The following is a 16333-nucleotide window of genomic DNA, read 5'->3' as shown; positions in this document are numbered from 1 at the left end:
TAATTTTAAAAGTTAAAATAGTTTATTGCTGTTCTTTGTAGAAATGCACTTAACTTACATCATCAGTTCTCCTCCTTTATTTGGCTGTTGGATTATAGGCATAAAAAGGTTACGTTTACTCATTTGTTCAATGACACAACACCTTTTTCTCTTTTGCTCCACTCACGATATTCTCCTAAGCTTCAGTGGCCAACAGCCCCAAATCTCTTTTACATAAATACTGTAAATGTCTCCATAGGTTGCAGCATTGTAACAAAAAAATCTACCAGAGTAGACAAAATGTTCTGTATTCTTGGTTGTTTTTTTGCATTTAAAAATATACCTAAATTTGAGATAATCTTAACAGAGTAACAATTACAATAAGAAAATAGTACAGTGCGTTGACTAAAGGAATATTCTGCTCTCCTTCAAGCCAATATTCCCTTTTGCATGTTGAAGTGATTCTGCAATTACTTAAGAACTTTTACCTACATACAATAATTTAGTAAAATGAGAATTAAACAAGGCAGATACTTACTACTATTCTTCTGTCTGCAATTCACAGCTCATGCGAATAAAATCGCAATAAATATTAAAAAATAGTTTTTCTTTTTTCTTTTGTTTTTTTTTTTCTTCTGTAAGGCATCTCTGAGTATTACAAAGTTTTTGTACAACCAAAAAATAAGATTGCTTCTTTCCACGTTCTCCAAGTACCTCTGTACCTCAATAGTAATTAAGAGGATTGCAGGCTTGATGAGGAGGGGAGGGCTGATGGGGTAGTGCCGGAGAGACGACCACGGGTGATGGAAGCAGACCGTGATTGTGTGCAAGAATCTGTAGTTTTTCTGTGAAATATTTCCGTCACTTTTAGAGCATCTTCAAGACAGTATCTGTTCAGATTGAGAAAAACAACTTACCAGAAGTTTATTTTCACGAGCACAGTCAGACTGCAAAGGTTTGGGTTCGCCCTTAACACTATAAATAGCTTCAGTATCGATATGCACCTACGTAAAGGGAATAACGAGTGGGGTAGGGGTTTTTTTTGTTTTCTTTTTGTTGCTTTTCTTGTCCTAGTTGTATCCTTCCACTGTGAAAGATTGTCCTAGGTGTCGAGGGCATGGGCAGGGTCCTCACTGCATGCGGTCGGGCTGCAGCTGTTGGGGCTGGTACTGCACGAAGGCGGTGGCGGGCGCTGCGGGGTTGCTGGCGGTGATGGGAGGCTGGACCGCGCCCGTGTAGCCGTATCCCACAAAGCCGGCAGCGGGGGAGGCAGCGTAGGGGTACTGATCGTAGGCAGCTGTGGTGTACTGGGAATAGGCTTGGCTGGCAGCCGTGTAGTCGATGTAGGGAGAGGTGATGGACTGCACAGGGGTAGGGATCACCACGCTGGGCTGGATGATAGCTTGGGGGTAAACATAGTGAGGCGCGAGTCTGTGGAGGCAAAGGGAGAGAGTCAGCGAGGGGCTGGGCTCCCTCCAGCCTGCAGATCCTCCCTCCTTCCCCCCCAAACTCATGTGCATCAGCCACAGAAACAGTGCTGCCCAGCAGTGCTGCCGCTCAGGGTGGAGGCATGAAAACCAAACCCCCCCTAGACCCCAAGGGTAGCAGTAGTGCAAGGTGAAGCGTTGACTGCAAGAACGGACACACACTCCGGTCTCCATGCCTTGTATGGCCCACTGCCCAAAATAACCTCCATGGACAACAGCAACATACCCCTTGCCTGACTGCATCTCCATTTCTCCCTACCCACCGCTTGCCCTGCCTGCCCCTGCAGCCCCACCAGCTCTCATATCCTCCAGGTCCACCTGCCCCTGCTCCCCAAACCCTGGTGAAGTCCTCCTGAGGACCCCCAGCCCCCAGAATATTGGGTCGCTCCACTGCTCATCCTTTCAGGTAGCATCCCACCAGGGATGACCACTGTCTCCAGGCAGAGCCGAGGGCCTTCCAGCTGTTATCAGTTACTACACATTTAAACCAGTGTTTCCATAACACTTAATGTTTAGGGCAATGCTACAGGGTGTTTGTTGTAAAACATAAGATATTGGTTTTTTTCCCTTCAGCAACCATGCTAGCAGCGCCCAGCCCTGCAGCAATGCTCGCCTGCCCATGAGCTTTTACATCCAGGCTCTGCAGCAGCCAGTCCCAGCATTTCTTCTGCCCTCTCAATGCAAAAAAAAGTGCTGCTTTTCACCAAACAGCTTGCCCCTGCCCCGAGGTAGCCGTGCTGCTGAAAGGAATTTAACAATGCTACAGTCAATTAAAGCCCGCAGACCAAATGATCGTGGAGATGATTAATGCAGGATTGGCCACTAATTTGCTAGAAGCTGCTAATGAGTAGGAAAGCAAAAAAAAAAAAAAAAGGCATCAAAATTAAAGACCTATATTTTCCAGATGGCCCACAAAAAGTCAGGCCTCAAACAAAAGCAAAAAAGCCACACAAATCTGAAGGTCTAAGTCCATCCATCCTTGGGCCAGACAAAAATGAGCGCTTGCACGTGCAATTGCAGGGTGCCAACAGTATCTGCCTGCACAGCCCTCGGCAGGAGAGCTCCACTGTGTGCAGGCTTCTCAGATGTGGGGCTTATTTAAAAAACTGGGGTGGTGCAGACCCAGCACCAGCAAACAGGATGTGACCACTGTAAGATCAGAGCCACATGCACCAAAAACTGCACCCTGTGGGAAAGGTCCCTCTGTCCAGTCACTTGTTGAACCATGTAAGGTGACAGCATGAATCAAAGGCCAACCTCTAGAGAGCTCCTTCTGCCCTGCCCCCAAACCAAACTAACTCTGGCAGACAAAAAAAAAAAACCAAGGTAAAACCCTTCAAAGAACTTATGGAGATTCAAATATTTTGGGGCATTTTGTGTGGATGTGTGTGACAGCACATTTTCAAACACAACTACTTCTCCAAGCCTCCCACAGGCTTTTCACAAGAAGCAGGCTTGTACATGCCTAAACGCTCTCTAAAGCTGAGCTCAGCTGCTCAGGAAGGAGATATCTTGCTCGCTCATCCATCTGATCTCCAGGGTCGGAAATTCCAGTAGATTCACCAGGCTGCCCAGCAGTGGGACTTGGTGTTCTAGCGCTTCCCGGGGACTTGCAGCCAGCGATTGGAGGCTTCTGCTGGATGGGGTGCTAGCTGCTCTCATTCCACTGAGTGACCATCCTAGATCTCAGCTACCACATGCAATGTACTGGGGTCCCCCCCTTGGGTCAGCCATCCCCCCTATGCAGTAGTTAATGAGGCTGTTCCCATTTGCTCTACAACCAGCACTGGATGGTTTAACATGCTCTTCAGGCAGGAGAAAGGCTTCTTGCAAACAAGTGCTTATCCAAACTGAGTTTTCTCTCCTTTTCCCACTCACACACGCACTCATTTTTCTTGAGGCAATTTGCATGATGAGAGAATGTTTGTTCTCCTCCATGAGAAGAGGCTCTGCACAGCAACACTGCCTCCACAGTCAAGGTCCTTAGATATAACGAGGCCCCCCCCAGAGGAGCGCTACCAAGGAGGAGGAAGATGGATGGTGGAAAGCAGCAGCTCTGCCTTTGGCTGATTCAGTGCAGGACCATCTCCAGAGGCCACAGCCAGACCCAGTACAGTGCAGAGGGAGACACCTCACAACCCTTTGGTCCGTAAATGCACCATACCCAATATCACCCTGTGACTAACAAGAATGAGATGGCAGAAATTCACTTTTGGGTTAGTTCCAATTTAAACTGAGGCTGGCAGGGCAGAATCAGAGCTAGAGCTTATGGGTCAGTTCAGACCAAGAGCTTTTACTGTCATACACTCACATCAGCCAGCAGCAGCAGCCACCTCTTCCAAGGAGCTGGGCCCAGTCCCAACCCAGAAGTTCCTCACGTTTGGCCATTGGAGAGTTGTTGTTTCAAATAACGAAGAAGTGCAATAATGTTCTCTTGGCCAGCCTGGGTCTGGAGAAAGGCTCCGTAGAGGCACCCCCAGGCATCGCCCATGCAATCCTTGGGAGCAAATAGGCAGAACCCAGACAGTTCTTGCTCTACCCAGTCATAAATCAGCCCATTTCCCAGATTGCTGATGGATGCTCTGGCTTCCTGTTGCTTCTCCCTACATGTGTTCCACTACCTGCTTGATAAAGTTAAACACACACACACACCCCAAACACGGCAAAAAACCCAAATGCACAATCCTCATGCTCAGGACTCGCTGAAAAACACCCACCAGCAGGAGCAGAGGAGAGGCCTGCGCTTTTTCCGCATACAGGCTTCCAGCCTGCACCTGCAAAAGGACCAGCAGGATGGTTCAATAGCCTCCAAGCAATCCAGTACGAGCATCATCCTGTTTGAGCAGCTCTGCAGGTGACCCTCGATGTCCCTTGCTGCCACCCAACTGCTCTTCGGAGCCAGCACAGCCCACGCAGAGGACATGGCCATGTGGTTAGCCACTGGGGAGAGAGCATGCTCCCAACTCCTTCCCCAGAAACTCCACGTGTTGGTTTTCCTTTCATGTACACAGGTCCTCCATCGCAGCTCCCACGGTGTGCTCCAGGGAGACGACAAATCCATGACATCCTGCACTACCTTTTTCCTTAGCAAGGAAAAATTCTAGCTCTTCAATGCTACTTCGAATAAAAAGCACCATTAGCTAAGAAGACAATAAGTATTCCGGTACTCCACTTTAAGGAAATACATGCCAGTCCAATACATACACAAGCACACATCACACACCATAGTTCACTGCACTGGAAAAATCACATTCAGCAACTCCAGGAGCTCCTTCTATGTAAAAGGAAAGGTTCTTTCAGTCTGTGGGGTTTTAATAATTTAGGCAGAAATTTCAATCCAGGTATTATTCAGCTCAGACTTCTGAATTAGGTGGACAAATGGCAACTCATCGATCAAAACAAAACACACAATCCAAGGTAAGGTCACTTTGATGACTTGCAGCTACAAACAAAACCAAACCAGTGCACCACGATGAAGTTCTCTGCTGGCTCCATTTAGCACCCACAGATTTTAAAATACACAAACACACAATTTAAAAACACAAACATACACTTTTCTTTTCCCCCGGGGAAAAAAAAAAAAAAAAAAAGATCTTTTGGAATTCTTTTGCTAAAAATCATCCAACTCTAATCTGAATTTCCACAGAATGAGTCACATCTGTGTTTTAAGATGCCTTTCCCTTCCTTCCCCCAACGATGGGCCCTGCCAGCCAGAAGAGAACTTCATCTAGAATACAAAATGTGATTATAAAACATCAACCAAGTGATCAGCCACCGCCACCACACATCAAAGTCATCATGTGAACAGCAGATGTACAAGATGCTTATGGCGTAATGATTAATTGCGGGCAAAGGCCACAAAACGTAACAAGCATGGTCAAACCTAAGTCTAGAGCCAGTGATGCCTCAGGAAGGACTCAGGAGGTTCGTCGTGGTACAGGAGGGCAGCTGGGACCACCACACTAGCCCACGTTCCTAACCCCGTGGCACAACACCACGCTGCCCCAGCAGCCAAAATTGAAAGACACAGAACAAAAGAGATGGTTACAGAGCCATTGGCAGAGGAGACGCAGACTGGGCTTCTGCTTTTGCCGTGCAAAATGCAAAGGACAGAACAAGAGCAGCACATTTCTGGTGCGGTCCTGGGTGGAGATGTTTGAATGCAACAGGTGAGGCTTGCGGCTGCCAGCGCCCTTGGGTCCTGGGAGGTGCTGCCTACTCAAAGAGTAGATTTCTTACAACCTGCCATGGCTCAGTTCTCCTCCCCGCAGCAGCAGGGCTGCCAGGGGCGAGCTGCAGGGCAGGGGTGGCTGGCGAGCAGCTGCAGCTCCAAAGGCAGCTGGGAAGGAGACCAGCCAGACGGCCACATGTCCCACTCTCCTTCCCAACAGCAAGGGAGGGGAATGAGCTAACGAGGCCCACTCCCTCATCAGCAGTGCTCTCTGGCAGAGGTCATCCCAGAACTATTCTATATATTTGATTATTTTCGGTCCGATTCACACCTATATAATGTGTTTTATCTCCACCTTCTCACCTCCAGAGCTTTCTACACATAAGCCAGGAGCAGCTTCTGCAAGCTGCACAGGTCAAGGAGAACAGTGTGTCAGGAGCTCTCAACCTCCTTGAGCTCTGCCAAACTCACTGAGAGCTGGTTTTTCTGCTTCTGGAGAGATGGGAGACAACTGTAACCCTCTGTCTCTGTCAAGTGAGGGACAGCATCACACAGACTCTTGGGAAGCAAGGAGAGGCACGGGGCTGTTGGCATCTTCACAGAGATCAGCACACAAATGCCATCACTGCAACCAGCCTTTTATTCCTTGAATAATAAAAGAAACAGAGTCCTTTGTGTCTGCCAGTGAAGGCACAAGTTCTGGCATTTGACCCCAGGAATTTGGCTTCCATTTCCACTAGAGTTGACACGTTAGCTGCTACAAGGACACCCACGCTGCCACAAGACGTGACAGCAGGCGGATTCTAGGATCATTCCTAAGGGACATTCCCAAGCTAGCAAGCACTTGCCTTGTGGAGTCACTTTAGGCCAACCTGTGGGGAATGGATGCAGACTAGGTGACACGTGTCATACGGGCCCCCAGGCTGCAGAAACAGGAGAAATTCAGTCCCTGCCCTTAAATCCAGATACAACGATGAGGGGCTACAGCCTGGAGCATCGCCGAGGCAGCCCTTGCCTGCCAAAAAGGCCTCTTGCTCCACAAGGAGATCGGGGGTTATCCACAAACTCTTTGGTGCAGATCAGGACATTCATCGTGCCCCGACCATTCCACCACCCATCAGTTTTCACCAACACGGGCTGGGCCTCTAACACTGACTCGACAAACTTCCAAATCCTGACATGTTCCTTCTAAAGCTGGTTTAAATACGCAGTGAAACATCAGTGGCTTCTGCCTGATCAGCCAGCTTGAAGTAAGAAAGGATGAACTCTGCAGCTCCAGTGCTAGTCCAGTACTTATCTTTGCTGACGCAAACACAAAATGGCAAACAAACCAATCCAATTTCGGCTTATCTTGCAACTAATTTGCCTGTCAGTCTTCTACTCATCCTCCTCTGGGGAGATCTTCACAGAAGCCTGTGCAAACAGGTGCACAATTGGGTTTCCTGCGTCCTGCTGGGATCAGACATGACCCCACCGGTGGCAATCACCAAGGAATAACTTGCTATAACAGATAGCTCTGGGCTGGAACCAGGACAAGAGGAAAAGTAAGTATCTTGCATGATTCAGTGATAACCTCTGCTGGTTGCTGAGCCCACCAAAACCACTGCTCAAGAAACACAAATGCCAATGTAAGGGCACAAGAGCAATCCATGATTTCAATTTATTTTCGTTTTGGCAGGACAGATAAAATGTAAGGAACGAGAGGCAGTGGCAGACAACCTCTCACAGCCCAGCAGTGTCCTGATTTTACAGTGTTAGCACACCTCGACTTCACAATGCAACAAACTCAGGGCCTGAAGCAGAGGAAGGTGGATCCTATAAAGCACAAGTAAAAACAAATGCCATCTACACCTTCCCTGATAGCTGGTGTAGAGGTATGAGGGGAAAAAATCCAGAAGAAATTTAAAAAAAGAAAATTGTAAACAACAGACAAGAGTACATCTTCTCACAAAGACCTAATCCTTTCTCTCAGGTTAACCAAGAGTCCGAGATTAACATTCTGAGCTCCAACATGAGTTAGCTGGGCTTAACAATTTACACCTTTATCTTCAGCATCTTGTTTCCCCCACACCCAAAGGAAAAGTGAAAAAAAAAAATCCCAAACAAAGGTACATTAGGCCAAACCAAAAATAGTTTTGGAGAAGCAGGCTGAAAAACACTCAGGTAGCAGGAGATAACATCTGCCTGAAACCAGAGACTTCTGGCACCAAGGAAAAAGCCACATGGAAGTTTATCCACAACTAGTCAGCTAACCAGAGAAGGGAAAACCCCTCCCCTTTCGAGTTACCAGCACAGCCAAAACAGACAGAAGAAAGAGAAAATGCCTCACATCAGTGCACAATGGGAGCCTGATTCCTTCAGCACCACTGTAAGGAGCCCAGGAGGGTATCAGATTCATCCTGTCCACACAGGAGGAAAAAGAGAAGCTCTTGCATATTAAGTCAGGAACTCACAGGAATTTTGCCTTTAACTAAGCCTTCCAATTTTCTTCTGCAATACGAATAATGAACCAAAGGCTGCAGGAACATCTCCAGAGTCTTCTCAAGTACCTGACAAGTTTTTGCATAATATATATTAAACTGACTACTATCAACTGGTTCCATTTTTTCAACATGCTTACTTTGTTTACACGTGATCCCTTCCACTGACTTTTAATTAAAATCATCCACACATTTGATTTACCAAAACCCCTTTCTTTGCTAGATGAAGTATTTTGAAGTGGAATGCTATAGCTATGGAAGAAGCAGTGATCTATTTTTGATAAAAGAAAACCTACACTGATAAAACAAGTAACTTCTCAGCCAGTAAAAAAATTCCATTTCAAGAGTTCCAGTGATGCCTGCTGCCAGTTGTGCCTTTGTTGTTCTAAAGCATCTAAGACATCCCTCTCCACACCCTCCCACAAGCCAGAATCCCAACAGGAGCTGCGAGCCTGCCCCAGCACAGCTCTCCCAGCCTCCACTACTCTGCCCAGAGCAGAACCAGCAGTAGCTCAGCTATGACACAGGAGAGCTGAAACGCTTAGAGTTGGCAACAGGGAAATTGCAGGGGACAGCATGATCCTGTTTGCAGGATTTAGAGACCAAGAAATAGGAGACTGGGTTTTAACTTCGAGGTCCAGGACTTTTCATCTTTTGTGATCATAGAGTATATTTAGCTCTGGTATGTAGCTTGCTCCCATCTGTGGGGAACAAGTTCTTCATGGAAATCATATTTAGAAGTGACCTAGTGTCCTTGCTACCAAATTATCAGCACAACAACTGTCTAGGTCTCTTGCTGGTGTTCTCAGCTCAGAGGCAGGCCAGTCAGAGCTGCATTTATCATTCCAGTTACTGGGCAAGTGCTTAATACTACAGAGTTGGGGACCGGTAAGCCAACAGCTACGCAAAGGAAAGACGAGATCAAGTAGAAGCTGGACTGCTCTGAAAATTCAGAAGCGTGCACGAATCTGCCACCCTGGGACTAAGCAGCACCCACCGGATCAGAATAGGAGAATTCTACATCTGCCGCTCCCCAGCTCTGGCAACCAGGGGAAAGGACTTGGGTTTCTGCTGCTAAAGTGGCTGCTCTCAGGCTGCTGAGGATGACGAGCAAACCCAGTGAAGGCAATGGAATTATGCAGAGGACAACACAATTCGAGTCATGTGCTGTACCGAAAAAGCTCAGCCATGCTCTCCATCCCACCCAGGCCTGTGTCCTGCCTGCACTGGAATGGCACACGGCATCCTTTGCCCAGAGCCTGTCCCCTGCAAAAGGCCCAGTACCCTCTTTAGCTCCGCACACCACTTACACCATCAACTGCAAGGTCAATATATCCGATCACACTCTCCTTTTGCCTTGTCCTACAGGCCTAAGCCAGATACAAAACACAAGCGAGTTGTGCCCAAAACTAAAACAAACCATGTACCAACCCCTTTAGTCCAATATCACCATTTGCCACCTTGAAGTAGACGCTCAAGAAAAGTCACAAAACCATCTGATCTGCTTAAAAAAATACATCTGCTTTTAGAAATGAAAAAAGGGACCTCTTTCTGACTGCCAGGCATTTGGTCCAAGTAGCAGTGACACGCCCAAGAACCAGCAGCTGAAGCCATTTGAAAAATGGATTTTAATGTTTTTCGGGAAATCCTCACCTCCCCAAAGCTTTCACGTCATTGGCACACGATGAACAACAGGTGCCGGGTGCACCAGCTCCACAGGAGCTGCAGAGCGGGCTGAGGACCTGTGACGAGGCAGCTTTCTGATAAGTGCAGGGATAGGAAGTGGGAGCACAGGATGCCAGCTGACAGAGGCTGAGCAGAGCCAGGCCAGCGCGCACCGTTTCATAAGCGTAACCACAGAAAAGATGAAAGTTTATTTCCTTTCATTTTTAACCCAACAGAGAAGTTTTAAGGATAAACAGCTGCAAGAGAGGGTGGGCTGACACAAAGAGGGACTTTCTTCACTTCCTAACTGCAGCAGCATCAGTGCATGACATTTCAAACTTAAAGAGCTTTAACTCCTCCCGACGCTGCCCAAGACCAAACGTGGGCCAGAGTCAGGGGGCCACCAAAATAAGCAGCTACACAAGGACGGGAAGCAGGATCTCTGAAGCAGCAACATTCAATGTGCCCATACAGAAAGAGCTGGATCCAGATACAAGAGACAGTTATATGTTTCCAAGAGCTCAGTCACTTAGTCACTCGTAGATCTCCCACACAGATAGCTCCTTTGCTGAGGCACAGCCTCAGGAATGCATCTGCCATATGCTGCTCCCATCCAGATCAGCAAGCACGACTGCAAAGAGGAGAACCAGGGAATTCCCATTTCCAGCACAGGTTCAAGCCTGTCTCAAGTACTGGAGTCCCAGAGGAGAGGACCAAGACGGGGGCCCCAAGCAGCTCTCCCAAGTCACTAGTTACTCCTAGTGAAGCGGTCTGCACAGTTGCTCCTAGCAGCTTCCAAGAAGTCCCATGTGGTTCTCAAAATCTCTTAAAAGGAACACTTCTGCAGTAAAAGACAGCTCCATTTGGAGAGAGAGGGTGTCCCCCTTCTCCGATCACGTAAGGGCAGCTGCACGGACAGGCACTGCCAGCTGCCTCCAAGCAAAGAGCAGTCTGTAAGCTTCAGGCTAAGCCCCCAGACCTCATGCTGCTTCCCTAAACTCAGAAGCCAGATCTCCGAATCACCCAACACAGATGCATCCTTTGCCCTGTGTTACTGTTAAGATCTCTGCTTATAACAATCCAGAGACTCCGTGCTCTCTGCTGCAGAAGTACCTGCCCTGCCAGGACAGCAGAAGGAAGGAGAGGTTCTTCATGGTTTCTCTTTCTGTTCCGCATACCCCAGGCAATATTTACAGCTGCATTTGGCTGCCTGGGGTGTGATGGGTGAAAGCCTTCAGTTTATAAATAAATCACTGATGTTTGGGTAATTTTCATAGTTTCCATTCATTTCAGGTTTCATGAAAACCTGCATTTTGTGGCTTCCTAGCTGGAACACGACTGAATGGCTTTCTCTTATTTAACTGCCTACCAGTTAATGGGTTGTTCATTCATTTCTTCCTTGCCAAATCCAGCTTGCACACCTAGTACCCAGTGTCCAATAACAATCATTAGGAAACCGCATGCTAATCCCTGGGCACAAATGCTTTGCAGAGACAGGAACTGCAGGAAGGAGAACTGGGCAACATCTTACGTTGTGGGCAAAGCACACAAGCCACTGAGCTTCACTGGGGGAAAGTCGGGATCCACTCCACATGGTCCAGAGCAAGTGGACAACAGCAATTTGATGAAGCTTCCAAAACCAGACCCTTCATCAATCCTCAAATCCCAGAGGGCCACAGAAATTGTGAGTTCAAGGGAGCGCAAGACTCGAGTCTGGTAGGCTCTTAATTTTGTTGGTCTGCTGATGGGACAAAGAGGGGAACAGCAGCCAAGCTCCACTGCTTGACTGAGAACCTGATGCTTTGCTCAGAAGCCACAGAGCACCTCCAGCTGTGATGCTCAGGTAAACATCTCCACATTTTGCCAAACCCACATTTTCAGTGATTCTGCTCTAGCAAGGATTGAACGCAGCAGAATTCTTATTTACTGATGCTTGCAAATACTGATACATAATCCCCTCTCTCCATCCCTCCAGTCTCCTGGTTCCTGTCCCTTGGTAACTGATAAATAATTTATAGTGCTCCCTCCTATATGTGCTAACTGCAGCTCTGCTGGTTTAATGATGAAACCAAAGCCCAAGAACCGGAACAGTAACTGCCGAGGTCACAAGGAACACACAGTCAGTTGATCTCCCACTTCTCTGTATGCGAAACCGAAAGCAAATTGTTCAAAAGAAAAACTACGTTTTCCAGAGCTACAGGCCTGTGGCTTCTGGGTAGGAACAGGGCACACGGGAACAGCAGATTATCTGCAGGAGGAACAGGCGTGCGCCAGCCCTCCTGCCAACACGAGGAGTTTAACATGCTTCACCATTTCGTTCTTTTCTGTTAGCAGGCACGGAAAAAACTCTTAGCAGGCTGGTCTTGTAGTCAACTTCTCTTGTACACTCCTGTGCAGTTTGGAAAGCCTCTACAGTTCACATCTCAAAAGCACCACTGCTGCCTGCTTCGGGGGCTAAGAAAGCTATTGTAGCTTCCATGCAAGGAAAGCTGTTAAAAAGCAGCATCTTGCCTATGTAGGCTACTGTGGCTCTTCACCAGAAAAAAGAAAAGACTCTTCATTTCGTGACAGCTGTTCTTCGAGTCTTTCCAAGAGAGTTGTAACCACTTATAAAAACTGGCATGTTTGAACTGTACACAGCACCCGTATGCTGGGTGTGCACTATTGTGGCAACACAGTCTCTTACATCCATAAATTCATTGGAATGAGATTACCCAGGCAACTGCAGCCAGGAGGGCAGAGAAGCAAAAGTTTCTGGTTTGTTATTAGCAGAGTTTTTTCTTTAAAAAAAAAAAAATCCCTAAAAAACATGGGTAAGAGCAGGAAAGAGATGAAGTATTTCTGTTGACAAAGGCCAAAATCCTATCTATTTATATTAGAGTGACACACAAAACAACACAGCAGTGCTCAAAAGCTTTAAAAAATGCACCTACTTTCTTAATGCTCTTAGAAAATAATAATAAAAAACCCCTATCAATATTCACGTTCTGAAACGGTGTAAAAAAAGAACTGCATCAATCATTAAACAGTTAAATGAAGGCAGTATGACAGTCACTATTGTTCTCATGAAGCACACTTGTCTTTTGCAGAGCAGCTGCCAGATCCTATTAGATGTATAAAAAGGGGACTTTTCTAACCGAGTAGGGATGGTATAAGCTATTGAAAACAGCAGACAAAAGCCCACTTTTGCAGACTATTCAAGCCTTGTATAACATCTGTCTAAAATCAATTTTTGACCTAATGTTACTTTCATTAAGTAACAGACTTTGTTTCCAACGCAATTTGTTTTCTAGGATAAAACTGTATCTTAAGCGTTATTACATGGGAAACAGCACAGAGGAGGCAGAAGATCTTATTTGAGAAACATGAGAACAGAATTTGGTTAATTGTTTTGACACCTTAAGTACTATAATGGAGAAACTATTTTCCATTTATTTGAAATCTTATGAATCCTTGAAATTGGCAAAGCAACAAGCAATCCATTGGGTTTATTATGACTACGATTTACTGAGGATAAAGGAGGATCTATGGGAATTACATTAAAGCTGACAAATGCACAAAACTTCCAAGATCTTCACCAGAAACAAAGTACCCTGAACATTAGCAACAGCTGTTGAAACTGTCCACTCTTGACGGCTGACTTTTTTTTCACACATTTTAAATAATGAGGAAGTAGATTCACAAATTTCATTTCAAATAGACCGTTGAGAAACATTTCTACTTACCCAAAGGGTCTCTGAATAAAAGCTGGATGTAGCTGCTGCACACCTATAGTAAAACCTATAAAAGCATTCAGAAAAAAGATGTATTAATCAACAGCATCCAGTGTAACATTCAAGTCATAACGTACATGGATAATTACACCCTAGATCACACATACATGCATTTAATCTGCCACGTGCGTGAGCAAATTCAGATGCCCATCTAGAAGCAAGTTAATTTTAATACATATATTTGATATGCACAAGGACCAGATGAGAATTCAGATTAAAGAACAGTGTGAAAGCACTCTGAGAGACAATGGGGTGTAATGCCTTTTTTTTTCAACTGGATACTGTGGTTGTTAAACCAAAGAGCAGAAATGATGAAATGGATTTTACTGCTGATATCGATGTAACAAGGAGGATACCAGGACCAGCCACGGAAGAAAACCGCTTTGACTCAGTTATATAGCTTAGGTGCATAACAAGTACGAGTAAGAAGATATATCCCACCTCTAGTGGGAGGTGTCCCTGCCCATGGCAGGGGGGTTGGAAGGGGCTTTAAGGTCCCTTCCCACCTAAACCATTCTCTGATACGGAGAAGAGGTGACAAGCATCCTCAGCCAACAATCACAACGACGAGGGACAAACACGCAGCATCAGATCAGATGAATCCAGCCTGCATAACTTGTTTCCTCGTCTTACAAGTTATTCTAATAGGGAGATACGGGATCTCCCAAACGCCTCACCAGTTTGAATACTCCTCGGTTTTGCTCCCAAATACGCCAGGTTCACGTTTGCTTTCCTGCCATCGATGATGGGGTTGGGGTCTTTGCAGGCTCTCTCAGCCGCGGCTCTGTCTGCCATGGTCACCTGGAATGAAGCAGAGCCTTGTTTGGAGCAACAGCGCTTTGTAAACACTCCAGCAACAGGCACTAAAAGCGGAGTTTATTTATTGTTCTATTTTGAACCCGGAGCTGAACTCCTCTCCGCGCAGGGCTCCCAGGGACTCGATAAAGACGGGGGCTCCCCCCTCGCCGAGTTACTCCCTTGGGCTCACGCCAGAGCTTTTCCCTCTTTCCACCTCCTCTCCCGTGCTCTTCCCAGGAGTCGGAGGACTTTTGATCCCCCGCATCAGCCTTTTTCCTGCACCGGGAACAGGCTCCAGAGCTCCGGGACCGGGGGCACCGCAGGCAGCCCCCTTCCCCGGGCCGGGGGGGTGCGGGTATGGGGGGGTGCGGGGGTAAGAAAGGATGCGGAGAAGGGGGTGGAGGGGGAAAAGGGATGCGGGGAAGAGGGGGGATGCAGGAAAGGGGGGAGGGATGCGCCGAAGACGGGAGGAGGGAGGGGGGGAAAGAGGGGATGTGGGAAAGAGGAAGGGGAGCAAGGGGCGTAGGGAGGGGGGGATGCAGGGAAGAGGGAGGGGGCGGAAAAAGATGCGAAGGGGGGGTGGGGGGAAGAGGAGGAGGGGATGGGGGCAAAAGAGAGGATGTGGGAAAGAAGAGGGGGGACAAGGGGTGCGGGGAAGGGGGGGGGGTGCGGGGAAGGGGGGGACGCGGAGCGGCGCTTACAAAGCCGTATCCCCGGGATTTGCCGGTCTGCCGGTCGGTGATGACCACCGCCTCCTCGATGTCCCCGAAGACCTCGAAGTACTTCCTGAGGGAGGAGTCGGTGGTGTGGTAGGGCAGCCCCCCGACGAAGATCTTGGTGAAGGTGGTGTCCTTCTGCACGGTGTGCATGGTGCCGGCCCCCACCCCCCCAAACCCCAACCCCAACCCCAACCCCGGGCCCCCGCGGCGGCCCAAGCGGCGGCTCCCGGCGCCCCTACAGCCGGCTCATGGCCGGGCTTTGTCCGGCCCTCCCGCCGGTGCCGAGTAGCGGCCGCCCCGCCGCCGCCGCCGCCTTTGTAGCGCCCGCCCCGCCCCCCCCGGCCCGGCCCCGCCCCCCCGGCCCGCCCCCCCGGCCCCGGGGGCACCGTGCGCCCTGCGGGACCCCGGGGAAACGGGGAACCCCGCGGGCATCTCGACCCCGCTGAGCCCCGCGGACCCCCAGCAAACGGGGACCCCCCCGGGCACCGGGACCCCGATGTGCCATGCGGGCCGCCGGGGAAACGGGGAACCCCGCGGGCATCCCGCCCCCGCTGAGCCCCGCGGGACCCCGGCAAACGGGGTACCCTGCAGGCATCGGGACCCCGGGGAAACGGGGAACCCTGCGGGCATCCCGACCCGCTGTGCCATGCGGACCCCCGGCGGATTGGGGTCCCCTGCGGGCATCCTGAGCCCCGCGGGCCCCCGGCAAACGGGGTCCCCTACGGGCACCAGGGCCCCGATGTGCCCTGCGGGACCCCGGGGAAACAGGGAGCCCCGCGGACCTCGAGCAAACGGGGTCCCCTACGGGCACCGGGACCCCCGGGGAATCGGGGTCCCCCACGAGCATCCCGACCCCCTGTGCCATACAGACCCCCAGGGAATTGGGGTCCCCCGCGAGCATCCCGACCCGCTGTGCCAAGCAGACCCCCGGCGGATTGGGGTCCCCTGCAGGCATCCTGAGCCCCGCGGACCCCCGGCAAACGGGGTCCCCTACGGGCACCGGGACCGAGCTGCGCCATGCGGACCCCCAGGGAAATGGGGTCCCCTGCGGGCACCGGGACCCCCGGGGATACGGGATCCCCCGCGAGCATCCCGACCCCCTGTGCCATGCAGACCCCAGGGAGTTGGGGTCCCCCGCGAGCATCCTGACCCCGCTGAGCCCCGCAGACCCCCAGAAAACGGGGTCCCCTACGGGCATCGGGACCCCGATGTGCCCTGCGGACCCCCAGCAGCAAACAGAGTACCCTACGGGCACCGGGGA

At 49.4% G+C, this 16333-nt stretch overlaps 1 protein-coding gene across 1 annotated transcript; it reads right to left on the bottom strand.

Annotated features, from left to right (window-relative positions):
- Positions 1-15262, bottom strand: RBM38 (RNA binding motif protein 38). The gene is made up of 4 exons (XM_069871923.1): positions 15055-15262; positions 14233-14356; positions 13508-13562; positions 1-1410 (listed from the first exon to the last, which is right to left on the bottom strand). Exons 1-4 carry the CDS (start codon positions 15220-15222, stop codon positions 1110-1112), a joined length of 648 nt encoding a protein of 215 aa, XP_069728024.1. The 5' UTR covers positions 15223-15262; the 3' UTR covers positions 1-1109.
- Between the last annotated feature and the right edge of the window lie 1071 nt (positions 15263-16333).

Source organism: Phaenicophaeus curvirostris, chromosome 18 (assembly GCF_032191515.1).
Source record: "Phaenicophaeus curvirostris isolate KB17595 chromosome 18, BPBGC_Pcur_1.0, whole genome shotgun sequence".
NCBI lineage: Eukaryota > Metazoa > Chordata > Aves > Cuculiformes > Cuculidae > Phaenicophaeus > Phaenicophaeus curvirostris.
Note: the sequence above shows the minus strand (reverse complement) of the source record. Positions and strands in the feature narration are given on the sequence as shown.